Below are 16,115 nucleotides of genomic sequence, written 5' to 3'. Positions count from 1 at the left end.
AATCTTGAGCAAAGTGAATTGCTACAGTTTATTTATGGTTACTTTGTCATGAATGAATTTCACTGTGAGTCTGATTTGATTGCCAAGAACACCGACTTCAGAGGCATGAAACAGAACGACTCGCTTTAGTTTGTAAACACATTCATGACTTCCTCAGACAAGTTAAATTCATCATGGTCTGCAAATGAGAAAGAAATACGGGATGTTAAAAAGGTGGCCCAATTCTCACACTGAGAATTTTGTCCCCCTAAAATTTGTGCTTCATTAGTCCCTGCCTAATTATCTCACTCTTGGGGAAGACAGTCACTGCTAGTAAACTGTCTAAAGGTCTAACCACTAGAGGGAGAAGGTGTGCCTCTGGTGACCAGGGAACCAATGACAGCAACTCATTAGCAGGATAAGTTTGGAGGGACCTAAATTAAGCAGTAGTCAGCTAAGGGCAAGGACTTCATATCAACTATGGTAGCTGCTAGCCTGAGGATGGCTCCTCCTGATTTCACAACGGATCTTCTTCTGCAGATGAATTTTGTTGCTTTTTAACTATGAAGACACTGCCTTTCAGTACTGAATGTTTTCATCTTTTCCAAGGACCACATGACTTTGCAGATACAATAGAACATTGAAAGCTACTTTTCAGGAGGGAAGGAATGTTCTGAGAATTATATATATATATATATATATTATATATATATATATATATATATATCCACCCTTTATATACTGTAGAGTCACACATTCCAATTTTCTGAATTTGCTGCCTATTGAATTGATTAGAATAATTCCTAGGTTCTCTTTAATTTGGACTTTCCAAATTTTACTTTAAGAAAAAAATTTTATTCAGATAGTTGACAAATAGATTAAACATTTAATTTTAACAATGTCACATATATTGCAACCTAAAAAAAAAAAAAAGACAAATTTGAAAAGCTGAGACAAGAACAAGTGATTTCTCTCCAATGAAACGGTCTATCTTGTTTTCTTTATTCCATCATTTGCCATAACTAAAAGAGTGAACTTTGCCTACAAGTACAATTGGTTATTACCTGCAATACAAATAATAATCTTTTAAAAAGTAAAAATAAACGTACTAGTCATTATTAGGGTATCCGCTATGTACCACTGTGAATGAACCCTTTGCTTACACCGAAATCCAAACACAGGGAAGAGTGGTGCTTCAGATGAAAGTTGAGTTTATTTTCAATGTGTCGTATCGCTTGCTTCAGTGGAAAGGGGTGGGGGTGGGGAGGGAGAAACTCTGAGCAACTATTTCTGGGATTCTTTTAAAGCAGTGGGAGGCACAGCGCCTGCTCCTCTTTCAGCATTGATTTTCTACACAATTTGCGATACGGTTTCTCAGAAATGCTGTTTGGCAGTCCTGATAATTTCATGTGTTTTCAAACTCAACCCAACCAGACTACACAGTTCAGTATTTTCAGCTCCTTTCATTTTCCTTTTCCCTTTAATTATAGAAGTCCCTATTCCCTTTTCTGTGGTCTAAGAAAGATAGTAAACGCTGCTATTTGTAGACTGAACATGCATTTGTTTTTCTCAGGACGATTCCTATACTTTCCTATCCACCGTCCGCCCCCCCCCCCCTTTCCCGCCCCCCAAAACGCAAACGTCGTGACTGAGTTAAGGCTAGGCAACACTTCCAGGCTAACAACTTTTTCGACCCTCACGGTTCCTCTGACTCGGATGGATGTGGCACACGCCGGGACGGGGTTGGATATAAACGGCAAGTAAACACTCTAATTTTAAACTTGCACTGGAAAGCACTTTCACAATGGGGACAGTCGCTCTCCGTGTCTCCCAGCGCACTGGCGAGGGCCCCTCCGCCCGGGCTCCAGTGTCCCGGGTCCTCCCGGGTGCCGGCAGCCAGCGTCTGCGAGGTGGCGGGCCCAAGAGAAAACTTCCTGCGGCCGACATGAGCCCGGGGAAGCCGCGATCGTCCCTCCCGCGCGGCCAGCGGAGAACGTGAGCCGGGCGCGGGGCGCGGGGAGCGGGGAGCGGGGAGCGGGGCGGAGTCGGCGCGGGGGGGCGCGCAGGGCGCGGGGGAGAAGGAGGAGGCGCGGAACCGCGCGGCACTTGTCCTGTAATCGATTGCCGAGCGCGCCGAGCGAGCGGCCGAGCGCGCAGACACGCGCACCCGCCCCTCCCGCCCGCGCTCTCGCTTGGCTTTCACGGACCCGGGCGCTCGCACACGAACCGCCCCCCCCTCCAGGCCGCGCACGCGCGCTCTCGCCAGCCGGCGCGCGTCACCGCCGCCGCCCCGCCGGCCGCCGCCGCCGCCACCGCCGCCGCCGCTGCCTGCCCTCCGCCCGCGGGCGTCTGCGCGAGCCCGGCCGGCGGGGGAGATGTGCTCGGGCTCCGCCGGATCGGTTTCTCGGGGTTTGACCAGCTGTCCCGGGCTAACCCTGCTCCTCGCTGAAGATGGAGGAAGTAAAAACAGGATTACCCTTAGCTACAGATCCACTGCCTTAGTTTGCACCACCAACTGCAGTGCACAAACACACGTTAGGCACAGGAAAGAAAGAAAGAGAGAGAGGGAGAGGACACACTAACAGTAAACACAAACAAAAGGGTGATGGGATTATTTTACTGCATGCACTGCTGAGGTAAATCTCCGCTTGGCTTTTTGCGTGGGGAAGAACAGCTCTTGTTTTATTTGTCTTCTGATTCATAGATTATATATCAATTCGTGTATGCTTTGCAAAGGGGGGGTGTTTTCAAAGTTAAGTGTAATTATATGGAATCTTGTTTAGCAGTGTGGTGTGATCGAATGACTTGTTGCTGTTAACCAGTGATAATAATGATATAGACGCTTTTCTTTGGGGAGGGATGGGTTGTGGCTCTGATTAGGGTAATGATTTCTGTAAAGGACGCTCAGGGAATCTGGTTGAAGATGATGTCCTTAATGTATCGTCTCCTCCTTGTAATCTGCTTCTGGGATGTTAATGGATTAATCAGTTCTCATCTCTCTAGCTGTCATGGATTTGGACTTGTTTTTGCTTTGTTTTAACTTGAATTCCAAGAAGAAAGATTGGATAGCCTGGCATAAATTGAAGCTGTCTAGATAGAAGGTATTATCCTGTTGGGATTGAAAACAAAACTAAACAAAACAAAAATAAAAAAGAACCTTGTGTGACACATGTATAAAAGCAGCAGTTAAATCGCTTTGACAGGTTCTGGTATGGGCGAGAGAGATGGAATGAAGATTTAATTTCTTTTTCTTTTTTCTATTTTGCCAGAGGCCACAAAACAGTCCTGTGAAGTTGGCCTAGGTTCCTTGCTGGGTTCTGACTATCCCTCCCCTCGTACCCCCCCTCCCCTTTTTTCTTTCAGTTTTCTTGTCTTAGCTTTTGGTCGATTCTTAAGGAACCGGTGGATCAAGTTTTTTCTCTTCTTGTTAATCGCATTGCTGTAGCACTGACTGACCTCTCTCTCTCTCCCTCCCTCTCTTTTTTCCTCTTTCCTGAAAGTACGTGGTGCCATTCCTGAGTGACTTTTCCTACCAGACCATCCCAAAGGGACGAGGGGGCGGGGGCGGGGGAGGAGGAGGACGAGGAGGAGGAGAAGGAGGAGGAGGTTGGGGGGGAGTGTTCCTTCTCTCTCATTTCTTGGTTTTGTTTATCAGCCGATCTGTTTGCTGGATTCGGGCTTGGAATGACCCACCTGTAAAGTGCTTTCCCCTCCTCCTCGCCTTGAACTCTGCAGGGGGCTTGGCCTGGAGGGGGTCAGGGAGGGAAGGGGGGGGACACAAAAAACTTCTTTCTTTCTTTCTCCGTTTCTCTTCAGCCCGACATTGTCACCTCCTCTTTGAGGGGTTAGAAGAAGCTGGGATCTCCCGACAGAGCTGGAAATGGTGATGAATGTTTTTTAATCAAAGGACAATTTCTTTTGTATGTACATTTCGTTCTCTTTCTCCTTTTTCTTTTTCTTTCTTTTTCTTCTCTGAGGGTTTAATAACATTTCACTGATGGGGCAGACTTCCTTTGCTTCTAACTGACGCTTCTTTTTAATATGTGTGTTAAATGTGTACATTTTTAAAGAGATAGACTCATCTATAAGATCTCCGTAGAAACTGCTCCCCTTTTAAACTTTACGGATCCCTCTCTTTAAAGCCTTATGTAATCATAACTGAAAGAATTTGATAAGAGTAAAGCAGGTCGGGATTTAACTGCTATGTAGTTCCTGAGGTGAGAATTTGATCTGATTATTCCATGAAGAAAGAAAGAAAAGTTTTTTTGGGGGTGGGGAGGTAGGAGGCTGGTGGTAAAGGGAGGGGGGTAGAAGGGAAGTGGTTTTGGAGACAAGAAGTGAAGCTGCCCGTTTTCCAGTAAGTAATGGAGAAATTCCAGGAGCCAGGGCTAAATATACTTGGCGATCAATACAGAAATGGCTCATTGTGAATAATTTAGCTGCTGGTGCTGTGAGAGTTTTGAAACTAAAGGCAAAAAGGACCAGGGCCAAAGGGAAAAAAAAATAAGTAAAAAAAAAAAAATCTCTTCAGGACTTGTCAATTCTTTAACTTTTCCCCTCAAAGAATATAGTTAGATTATCGATCCTTACATTATGGAATCAAAGCTAGGGGGTGTCGTCTCTTACAGTTTACTTTTGTTTCTGAGGATTAAGTTCTGTTTTGTGTTATTGGTGCATGAAAGCCATTCCCTCATTCTTGGGTAGAAAATGATCCCCTCGTGCACAGCCAAAAGTTTCTGAAATGTTGGAAATCCGAATGTCTTAAGTAGGCTTGGCATTTGTCTCCAGCCATAGTCTGGCAGGAAATTAAGGGTACGTTGAACAGGTGCTTACACAGAATTTGGGGTAGGCTAAAATGTCAATACAAGCGGCAGAGTTGGCCAATTGCTGCAAAAGTCTTCGAGATACAGTCTAGCACTAAGTATTTTTGTTTTGTTTTGTTTTGTTTTCTTATGTTTGTTTGTTCTCCCCCTCCCTAGTAGAACATGATGAACCAACTTGCAACAATTGTGAATAGAGCTGTCTGTATACTAGGGAAGTCCTCAAAGGACAGTGTGATTGTGGGAAGTAGTGAATGGTAAAATACTTAGCAGTTAAAGTTGGCAAAGTCGAGGTATACCCCCGTGCATTTTTTCCCTGATAAAACAGGTAAATTTTGATTAAGAGAGTCATTCTTTTCTTGCTCCAGCCCATCTCACAGCACACTTAATCTTCCCTATCCTATCTCCAGCAGGAATCAGATCATTTGCAGAGAGTTCAATGACTTGCAAATGAGCACGCACAGTACACTGTAGTATGTTTCTTGGGCACAGGTTGCAGGAGCAACATGGACCAACTGCTTGGGGCTTCAAATAAGTTAAGAATTTAATGGCACATGCAAGGAGGAATCCTTGGGTTAAGGTCATCATCTTTTGTTTTACAGCACTGCACTTTGACTATGGAAACAGAGGCTATTGATGGCTACTTAACATGTAAGTATTCATTTTCATTAATTTGCAGTGGGGAATAAAGTTAACTGTGTTACCTGCATGTGAATTTCTGAGTTAGTCACCATTTTACCTTTTAATGAATATCAGGAAGTATTAACACAAGCAAAATAAGAAGGGGACCTAATAATTTACTCATTTAATAAAGGCCACTATTTAATAAATATAGCTTATAGATCCTTAGTTTCCTATTTGATTGGTTTCTCCATTTAATTTAAATTTATAATACATCTGGTTTCATATATATCTCCTAGTGCTGTGTGTACTAAAGATTTACTGCTAGGTAACCTAATTTTCCAGACATTAGTGTCTTAAGTTCAAAATTTTTTAAAGGATGCTCTCTTTGAACCATCCGGCTAACATATTAGAAAATGTTCACCTTAAGTACTCTGTATTGAAGAATTAAATTAGATTATTAAAAAAAACTTACTGTTTTCACTAGAATTATTTTGGATCTCAAATGCTTCCTATTCCCATTGACCTGTAAGAGTATTATGATAATACAGTTTGTTCATTTTTTTATGATGGGCTAGTTGTTTTTCTTTTACTTCATTCATTTACTATGTATTTTATTTCCTTATAGTTTCTCTTCAAAGAAAAGCATGTTTCTTAAGCACTTAGCTCTGCATGTCCTTTGAATAAGAGGCTGTCTGTGTAATTAGATGTTATATGACAATGAACAGAAACCAAAAGATTTTACTTTTTGAAAGCAGGTGACAATGAGCTTTCACCTGAAGGGGAGCACGCCAATATGGCCATTGACCTCACCTCAAGCACACCCAATGGACAGCACGCCTCACCAAGTCACATGACAAGCAGTAAGTCTTCATTTTACAGTTTTTTTTTTTTTTTTTTTAATTCTCAAGTGAGAGATTTGAACTTGTCAGGTCTGTGGGGTCTGCTCACTCTGTGGTGTAGCCACTGCTGTAGCTTTTGCTAAGGAAAGAACAGCCCAGATTTATTTCCGTTCATTCTAGTATCATAAACCATGAGCTTACTTACTAGTATGAACTATCCCAAGGTGGCGTTTGCGAGCTGGTGCTTACCTGTACCAGGTAAGGAATGTGAGGATGTGTTTACTATTATTTCAGCTTCAGTGTTCACACCTAGATTTGTTGTTGCTTGATAAAAAAAAAAATATGGAAATGTGTCATTTCCAAAGCCTTCTTCATAGACAGTAGATGTAATTTTTGTTGCCTTGGTCTGAAGCTAAAGCATCAGTAGTAGGTTTGAAGTGTTGCTTGCTTTTTCAGAACAGACAAGGTAGTGTAAAAGTCTCTCCCCCAAATGCCATTGGCAATGTGTGAAACTCGTTCACATCCAATTCTTTAACACAGTGGAAAGCAGTTTGATTTAGATTGTCCAGAAAGAAGTAGCACTATGTGGAAGCATGTTGTTTTGGGCTTGCAGGCATGGCAGTTTGGGCTTTTTAGTGTTTCCGATACGGAATGTAATATACATTGGTGAGTGTACCAAAAAGGCAGTTGACATTCTTTCAATGTCTGAGGAGAAGATGCTTTTATTTGTTAAGATTGTAGTTTGTCTCTTGATTAAAATGTTTTATCAGATTAGTTAATTAAGTGCAAATGGTCTGCCACTCCTACTCAAAACAACTTGAGCTGTCGTTTCCTTTGTAATTTGGGTATATGCTATAATCTTAATTAGAAAGGGCATGATTTATATTAAGTTTAGTGGAATTTACAACTTTTCTACTTAGGTGATGTGTGAAGGAGACTATCTTTTCTTCTTTGAAGCTTTAATAACTGAACAACTTACTTAATTGTTAGCATATATTAAATCAGTTCTGGATATCTGAGAGAAATTCTCCTTTCACGTGCTCTCTTCTTCCCCGACTTAAGTTATTGTAAACCTATAAACTTTATAATTAGTGAAGACGTCTGTATTCTAAGCAAAAGCTTATCATTTTGTACATTTTGTACTTCACTGCCTTCAAATGATTTTAGCCATTGACATGAAATTCTGATTGAACTCTTTGACTTTACTTCATTTAAAAGTTTTCTTTCTTTTTATGAATGAGGAAAACTTATTCAGAAAATTATATTCTTGAGGCAGGCTATGAAATCCCTCTATGATGTAGAAAGGAAAAAAATAATGATGTGCTGAATTATATTGTTACTCTCTTGTGATGGATCTTGTAGTACTCTTTGTTTTTGCTTATTGATTGGAGAAAAGTTATATTGCTGTAATAGCATATAGAGATTTTATACTTTAATATTTAATGTTATTAGTACTTTGGTATAATATGTTTTTATTTGTTAGAAACAACTTTTTCATAAAAATGTCTAGTAGGTCAAGGTAGATTTACAAGGAGTTTCTATTGTATTCTAGTTAATCTCTAGCTACTATTAAAAGCATTTAGGATGTAAAATAGAGAGTAACTGTTGACCAGACTAACCTAGTCACCTCTAGTCACCATGAGAAAATTTGCAAGAAAGTTCTTTCTTACTTAGTTGAACTTTTGTGATCTGCTTTTCTGATTGCTCGATTCAAAAAGGCATTTCCATTCTATTTCTAAATAAACATTGCAAAGTATGGAAATGGTTAATTTGAACAAATAAGATTGCATTTTTTTTTCACACTTGAGATTTTCTCACCAAGCAACAGTAAATGTAAGTTTGGTAATTTTCTGTTTTTTTTTTTTTTTTTTTTTTTTCTAGCCTGTGGCAATTCCATGTTAGTACAGTTTTTGGCAAAGATCTGTGTGTTTTTAGAGTTGTTGGTTAAATATTTTGGCTCTCACTTCCAAGCTGTCTGTTGCATCCTTTATGTAGCCTCTATTTACGGTATCTAGGTTACCCACTTAGGTGTTAGATGGAGAAGATACCCATTTTTCCTCTCTGTGCGATCCAGGAGAATATCAGCATTTTAGATTGCCAAAGCAAACAGAGTTTGAGAAAGATTCTTGTCTGTTAATTAGAACACAGACCTAGAATTGGTCACTCGGATGTTGGTAACTTGGAATAAATTTTGTGTGTGGGGCCTGAAAATTCACTCCTATAAGATCACTTGTTTCTTCATCCATCTACACATGCCATTAACTTTGATAAATGAAAATAACATTTTCTCTGCATTAAAAGGTAACTTTCAAATATATTTCAATATATTTCGTGCAAGTCTTCTTCCAAACATGGATTTAAGTTTGGACTGGAAGTATTAAAGCTAGGAGTCAGTGTGAAAACTTTTCTGATAGGATAAGGCAGTGTCTCGTATTGGGAAAGAGGGATCTATGTGTAAGAGTAGGAAAGGATTCTATTTAAATAGCTTAAAGTAGGAACCCCCCCCAAACCAACCCTCAATCTTTCATAAACTAGCATCCCGTCCATAGCACTAGTAAGGAATGATAGCCCACTTACTCTGCCTTCAGTGGAGGGGTCAGTATCATTATAAGATACCGATCATCAGTTTAGTGGCCTCAGTGACTATTCTAAGAGGAAGATAGCTGTACACCGGGTGCCAGCTAAAGCATAAAAACAATGACAGCAGCTATCATTATTTGACAGTACTAGAATAGAGCAGGAACGACTTGGGAAAAAAGAAGGAAAAATATTATCATGCCTGACAGTTTTGGGTTTTAAAATCATGAATAAGGTAACCTTCAAGGAAGTAACAGATATTAGTGATCTGAACATCTTATAATGATCCCTTCCTGTGTGTTAGAGTGATTTTTCACAGAACACTTTAGACTTTTTCTTCTGGAATAAAGATCTCTTTGAGAGGAGGATGGGCATGGTTGCCTGAGATCGTTAGTGTCCATGCTGAGTTTGCTGACAATCTTCGGTGACAGGAATGACAGTATGTGCCCTGATGGCTATTGGAAATACACAGTGTTAAGTGATTTTAGAAATAGAATCTGGAAGTTAAAAATCTGAGATAGACAATTCAGACAGAGCAATATAAAAATAACCTGTATTGTGTTTTGGACCATGAGATGATACTTACCTTGTGATTCTGTCTGTTTCTGCGTTAGCTTGTTCCCAATTCTTGTAACCTTGCCTGAGGATCAGTTTCAAACTAGTCTAAACTTACAGCTGACTTTTGAACATTTAATTTAAAAAAAATTGTATTTGCTATAATTAATGTGTATGTATGTGTACATGCTATGGCTTGCATTGCAAGACCATAGAAGATTTGGTTGGAGTCAATTCTTTCATTCCACTGTATGGTTGGTTCATGGGTATCGAACTCAGGCTGTCAGACTTGGCAGCAATCCTCTTTGCCCACTGAACCATCTCCTCAATCTTTGAACATTTTTAAAGATTCAGAATTTATAATTTTTCTTGCATCTCCTTTTATGCCAATAAATGCATTTTCGTAGCAGGTTACAACTTAAATAAATATGAAAATACAGCATGACTTAAACTTTGCTTCTGTTACCATAAAGCCCCAGGAGTGCAGTCACTACTGTTGATAAGTCAGCTTGATGACCAGGCGGCATGTATGGAATCGGAAGAAGTAGTCATTCTAGTTTTACAGGACTCTCACCAATAATGAGGTCAGGGAATCTAGTTTATTCTTTTCATAGCATTTTACATTCCATCTTTTCATAGCTAGTTTCCGTTTTTAGAACACAGTGAAGCAGACTTGTATTCCGAGCTCTATTTCTCACATATGAAAATTGAGGCTGGAAGAAACCAGTTGACCTCTTAAGCCACTGAAGGAAGATAAAATTCTCAAGAGTTGGGATATTATCTTGAGAGTTGGTTAGTTAACTGTTGTCTCTGTCATGTCAACCCATGATGGTGCCTGTTGTGTCCAATGTTGGCCCATGTGTTAGTGACAACAACAACAAAAAAACTAAAATAAAAAACAAACAGCATTGCAAAAGTAGAGGAGTATTGGTATGAAGATGGAGAAATGCCAATATTCTTGTCAAGCTGCCTTCCAATGTGATTTGTACAATATAGTTTATTATGGGATTCCCTGGCTTTCTGAGTTGTCTTCTAGAGCTTAGTCTGGCAGTCATTCTTGGGTGCATTTCCATAAGACACACCCTAATGTGACACCAGAGTAGTTGGATGTAAATAAAGCCTACTGTTTGGACTCTTAGCAGTGAAGTTTTGTGGTGTGTGTGTTGTGTGTGTGTGTGTGTGTGTGTGTGTGTGTGTTGACATTTAGTTCTCATTTGCCAGAAAATTTAAAACAACAGGAAAAAGCTCTGACTTACTGTCTTCACACTATCAGAGCTAAGTGTCATGACTGTATCAAAAGGAGAGAAGAAGGGAAAAGTTAAAAAGAAAATAAGTGTAAGCATATGTTTGCAGGTAATTGACAGCATAAACCATTGCATTTCTTCCTCTGCACCTCAGTCCAGCCTGGCTACTCCATTTCTTTTTATTGTTTAGACTGTTTAGATATGGGAATTCAGGTCTTTCTTGGAAAAAAAAAAAGACAACTTTCTGTAGAAAGGTTATGTATCTATGTTGAGCTCTTTGTCTCCTACTTGAAGTGCTTTTTTTCCTCTTTTTAAATGTAACATGATTGATTAAGTTCATCGGGATTGTTCCTATAAGCCATCATGTGGGAAGACCTTGGGAGCCAATGCTTCTCTTCCCTCTTGATATATTGATATAGTTTGATCTTATGATAGTATGGAAAATTAAGTATCACGGTCCAAAAAATGAAGCAAAACACGTTGCTTTTCTTTACTTTTTATGTTTCATATATGTATATATACAATAGCCTTATAGTATTTTCCCTTTGTGAACAGAGACTCAGAATATCTATACTTTGAAACTGATAAGGAATATTTAGGAATGTGTATGAATTTCTTTTTCCTTACAATTCTTACCACTGCTGGATTGCGAAGAGGGAGACTTGTATACATTGTTGAGGGTACACCAGGTGCTCAGACAATGTGAGAAATGCTTTTCATATTGTTTATTTAGTCTCTACATAAAGCAGACCATCAAAAGGTGTGTGAGCCTTCACTGACTTAGGCTACAACCTGCTTTCTTAATAACCTGCTAACTTCCCCTAACTTAAATGTGAAAGTACGGCATTTTACTTCAGGTCTCTGAGATCCAATTTTTCACCTGTAATTTGGTGGTAACTAAAACCTACCCTACTGCGCTGTTGTGATATTGAAATGAAGTAATACATGAAAACTGCTCAGCACAACTCACAACAAATGGTTGAATCTGATGCATGATCACTGTGGTTGTCGCTCAGAATATTTATTTATTTATTTATTTATTTATTTATTTAATGTACAAATGACTCCAAAGGAAAGGGGATTGTCTTCAGATACCGATCTGTTTAATTCTGGGCCTTTTGCTCTGGCTGTTTATTGCATGGGGCCAAGGAACAGAAGCCATGTTTTTGATAATTTAGTGTAAAAATAGGAGGAAAAAAGTTGGGTGGTGGTGGCACACGCCTTTAATCCCAACACTTTGGGGGCAGATGCGGGCAGATCTCTGTGAGTTTGATGAGGCCGGCCTGGTCTACAGAGCGAGTTCCCGGAGAGGCTCCAAAGCTACACAGAGGAACCCTGTCTCAAAAATTAGGGCATCTATGAAAGTGTTTGGCTAGAAAGTAGTACAGTTTGCCTATGCATTGGATTTTTCCTTTAGTGGTTTCAATGTTCAAAGGTAAAGGTTTTTCATTGTGGTATATGTAGAGGTCTTGGTTTATCATCTGTGCTCCAGAGACACCAGTCATTAAGACAGCAAACAGAAAGTCTTAAAGGAGTTTTCTAGCCATGTTGACTGTCAGTTCTTTCCCAGAGTCTCCATCTAAAACTTTTCTCATCTAATGCTTTATAAATTTTTTTTAAAAAACATTTTATTTTCAATCATATTTATGAGTATGTATGTCTATATGGAGATAGATGTGCCCACATTCTGTTGCCTGCAGAGTACAGAAGAGGGTATCAGGTCCCAGGGAACTGAAATTACAGGTGGTAATTAATGGACCCTGGGAACCAAATTCAGGCCCTGTGCTAGAGCAGTATGTGTTCTTAACCACTGAGCCGTCTCTAGCCCAGAGTGCCATAAACTCTTATCTTGTAATCACTTTGTAGGCCACACTGTACATTTTTGGTGTGATAGTTTAATTGTTTGAAGTCAATTTTAAAATATGAATATTAATCTTAGATGGTTGAAATTTTGCTTTATGATCCTAGCGGATTAAATTAGCAAATGTTTGTCTGATGTTCTCTATAAGGTGAGGTGAATAGAGAGGTCTCCTATTTTTTTCCCCTCAGGAACTATACTCTGATAGGACACAGAGCAACTTACACTTGGTATCATATTGTAATCAGCTGAGTCTTGATTATAGGAGGTGAGAAGTCATACGATTGCAGAGGGAATTTTCTAGAGAGAAGCTGTTTTAGCTGACATGTAGTAAGTATAAAGGAGTTAGGGAAGAAATGAAAGACTTTCATTAAATGGCTACTCCCAATGAGGGGTGAGATATAACAGACAGCATTCTGGGAAAGAGAAATGAGCAGAATGGTATTTCTTGAGTGTAAAGTTGGCCTGTAGGAATTTGATGACTCTGGAGAGGTAATCAAGGTAAGACACTGTATGACAGGAAACCTGGCTTTAACTTTTAGTGGAGCCCAGGGAGCTAACAAAGCAGGTGACTTCAGTTTCTTTCTTCTTTTTTTTTTCTCTTTTGATTGACATGGGTTTTAGTGGCTGTAACATGGGGGCAGAAGGCTGTGGATGGCCTGTCGGGGCATTTCTAACAGGCTGCTGTAATGATTAAGCGAGAAGGCATGAGAGCTAGCAGTAACGAGATGAAGAGGAAGAGAAGGTTGTGGGTACCATTTTAAAGTGGACAGGACTTTGACAGTAGCACTTAGGAGATGGGGAGTTGAACATGATGATTAAGTTCCTGGTTAGATTGGGGTGCATCCTGCCAGTCAGCAAAGACAGGGAACACTTCCCATTAAGTAGCTAGGAAAAAGTTCCAGGTTTTGAATTTGGGAGGTGATAGCAGTCAGTAGGGACAGGCTAGATTGAAGTATGAAGTCTTTGTCAGTGGCAACTGCGCCTGTTTATTTCATTATCCTGCTCCTGTATTACTTTAATATTAATCTAGTGTTTCTTAAAAATGCAATCGTCAGTAATTGTTAGAATTTTGATCAGTGGCCTTATTCCCTCAATTATGCCATTGAGTAAAAGTCTCTGTTGAAATGGATAAGCACATGATTTTGTAAACTTTGTTTAGTAGAACCCCTTTATTCTATTTTTAGAGGTTGAGTTAACTTATAGGATTGACTCACTGGCTTTTAAATAAAATATCTGAGACCTCCTATTTAAAATTTTTGTGGTATATTTAGTATTATAAAATATATGTACTTAAAAGGCTGTAAGCCTAATATGTGCCATAAATCTAAATGTTTATACTCTGATGAATTACCTTTATTCTGTAACCTGTACCTTTTAAAATGAATATGTAGCGTATAATATATGACTAATTATTAGCTAGGTGCCAGTCAGTTCTGCTACACAGTCAAGGAATTTTAACATTCTAAACCAGATTCTTTTCCAGAACTATGATATAGATATGTAGATAATAAATCTATTATTTTTAAAAATAATATTACATAGGGAATAATATGTTAGCACTAATTCATTAATTAATATCCCTTTTGTCTAAAATATGTATTAGAGAATTTGATTTTAAAATTGAAGTTTCCTAATATACAATCATATTCTATATGAGTGCTAGTAACAAAAACCCCTGAGACTTACTTTATGTAAGACATTCAGAACTCTCTAAAGTGAGTATTTAGTTGGTCTAGCAAATATGTGCTGAACACTTACTTTATGTTATACATGGCTGATGTTGAGGAATGGAAAATGATGAGATGTTTTGAAGAGGGCATTTTTAACCGTTCTGTGAAGGCCATTTCATTCTGTAGCATAGGGCCTGCACCCACTTTGGTTTGGTTTGATCAGATCATTTCTCTCTTGTGAACTGACCTGCGTGGGTAATGGGTAAAGATCATTTGGTAAGAGTTACAGATTCAAGTGTTTAATGGCACAGTGGATTCAGTCCTGCCATAGTGCTGGGAGTTGAAGTTATTTAATATAGTTCCTTTTTCTTTAAATGGTAGTGGATTTAGGCTCCCTGGCTCTGGTTTCATCCAAAAGTTCAATAATAATAATAATAATAATAATAATAATAATAATAATAATAATAAATTCTTCCTTCTTCTCCTCTTCTGCTTCTTCTCCTACTTCCCTTAGCTAACTTAGCCAAATTCTACTCTATTACCTACATTAATACATGTAATCAAGTTATAAGCAGTACTTGCTGACCTGGGATGTATTCATTTTCTTTAATGTGTTTATATCTGTCTTAAATTTATTGTGTTGATTTTAAAACTGAACTCCATAAAGGCAATCTTACATTGTTTGTAAAGGCTTCCTCAACTTCTGTTGTCATAAACTTCAACTTGGAGCCACAGAAACAATGACAGGTGTATGTGGTCAGCAGTTTAAGAGGTTTAATATGAAGATGAGGAAGAGCTCCCACACTTGGAAAAGTCACCTCAGTGAGCCCAAGATTCAAAGAACAAAACCAAAGCGTTAATTCCCTGGAATTATCTGACCATTGCAAATGAGATTCTCTCTCAAAATTATAATACTTCATGTTAGCTATTATAAAAGGTTTTCTAAGCATTAAGTATGAATTACAGAATATTTTTAAAGCATATATTTTTATTATGGGGTCACTTGTTGATTGCAAACATTCATGGTCATTGAGGACCATAGCCACATTTTATCTGTCACCCTAGTCACCATATATGGTATGCCCTGTATAAGGCCAGAAAACATTTATTGAATGAAAAAAACTATTTAAACTCACCATATTGCATACCTATTTAAAATGGGTGCTTTTGACCAAGTCACAGAAATTTGGAATTCCGTTTTCTTAGATGTTAAATAACTTAAAATCCTTATTTACCTGTGTCTTTCTAAGTATGTGTTTATTTTATAATATCTCATTCTGAAAGATTTATCATCTTGAAGGCAGTCCCCAAAAGATGATCTGTTAGTGGCTACAGCTGTCTTTAAAGTTTCCTTGTACATTTTCAGCAGGACCTAAGATAATGATGCTGTAAGTACTTCCGTGAGGTATCATCTTCTTCAGTACTATTGTGCCATCTTTACCCAGAACATTTAGAGTTTACAGATTGAATTCCATATGTAATTTTAAAGGCAGCTCTCTGTCACTTATTTAAAGCTGTTTTTAGTAGCACGCACAAGATGAAATGCTTCAATTAACTTTTCTTGTGCACTGCAGATATTTTGAAGAGCATGTAATTAATCAGTGAAAAGTCACGTTCTAATAAATTAACATTCATGGTGTCGACACCCTTGACATTTTTGTCATTACTCTCTTATTATCATTGAAGCTCTGGATCTCCTTACACCTGACTGTATCAACTCTGCCTATTTCTTACTAAATGTAAGGCTTGGTAATGTTCTGAAGTGCTGAGAGTACTACATTATTCTCCTCAGTTGAATTAAGGTGGAGAATTTCCAGTTGAGTTCTGTTAGGGCTCCATTTTTTTTTTTAAGCAATACTGTATAGACATTTTCTATTATGGCCATTCTTATAAGGTTTCAGGTTTTACTTCTGTTGATTAAAATATACACATATAAATGCATAATA

The 16,115-nt window shown here is 38.7% G+C and overlaps 1 protein-coding gene across 4 annotated transcripts in view; it reads left to right on the top strand.

Annotated features, from left to right (window-relative positions):
* The first annotated feature begins 2,305 nt into the window (after positions 1 to 2,305).
* Positions 2,306 to 16,115, top strand: part of Ikzf2 (IKAROS family zinc finger 2) — a 148,620-nt gene continuing 134,810 nt past the window's right edge. The window contains exons 1-4 of one of the 4 annotated variants that reach the window (XM_035441019.1): positions 2,306 to 2,615; positions 3,796 to 3,899; positions 5,402 to 5,450; positions 6,179 to 6,283. In XM_035441019.1, coding sequence (XP_035296910.1) covers positions 3,870 to 3,899; positions 5,402 to 5,450; positions 6,179 to 6,283 — 184 coding nt within the window. In that variant the 5' untranslated portion in view covers positions 2,306 to 2,615; positions 3,796 to 3,869. Of the gene's footprint in view, positions 2,616 to 3,795; positions 3,900 to 5,401; positions 5,451 to 6,175; positions 6,284 to 16,115 lie in introns of all 4 variants that reach the window. The other 3 variants (XM_027397140.2, XM_027397147.2, XM_027397146.2) reach the window with 3 other exon arrangements.

The sequence above is a fragment of the Cricetulus griseus genome, chromosome 2, assembly GCF_003668045.3.
Source record: "Cricetulus griseus strain 17A/GY chromosome 2, alternate assembly CriGri-PICRH-1.0, whole genome shotgun sequence".
Lineage (NCBI taxonomy): Eukaryota > Metazoa > Chordata > Mammalia > Rodentia > Cricetidae > Cricetulus > Cricetulus griseus.
The sequence above is the reverse complement of the archived record's forward strand: the minus strand, read 5'-3'. Positions and strand labels throughout refer to the sequence as shown.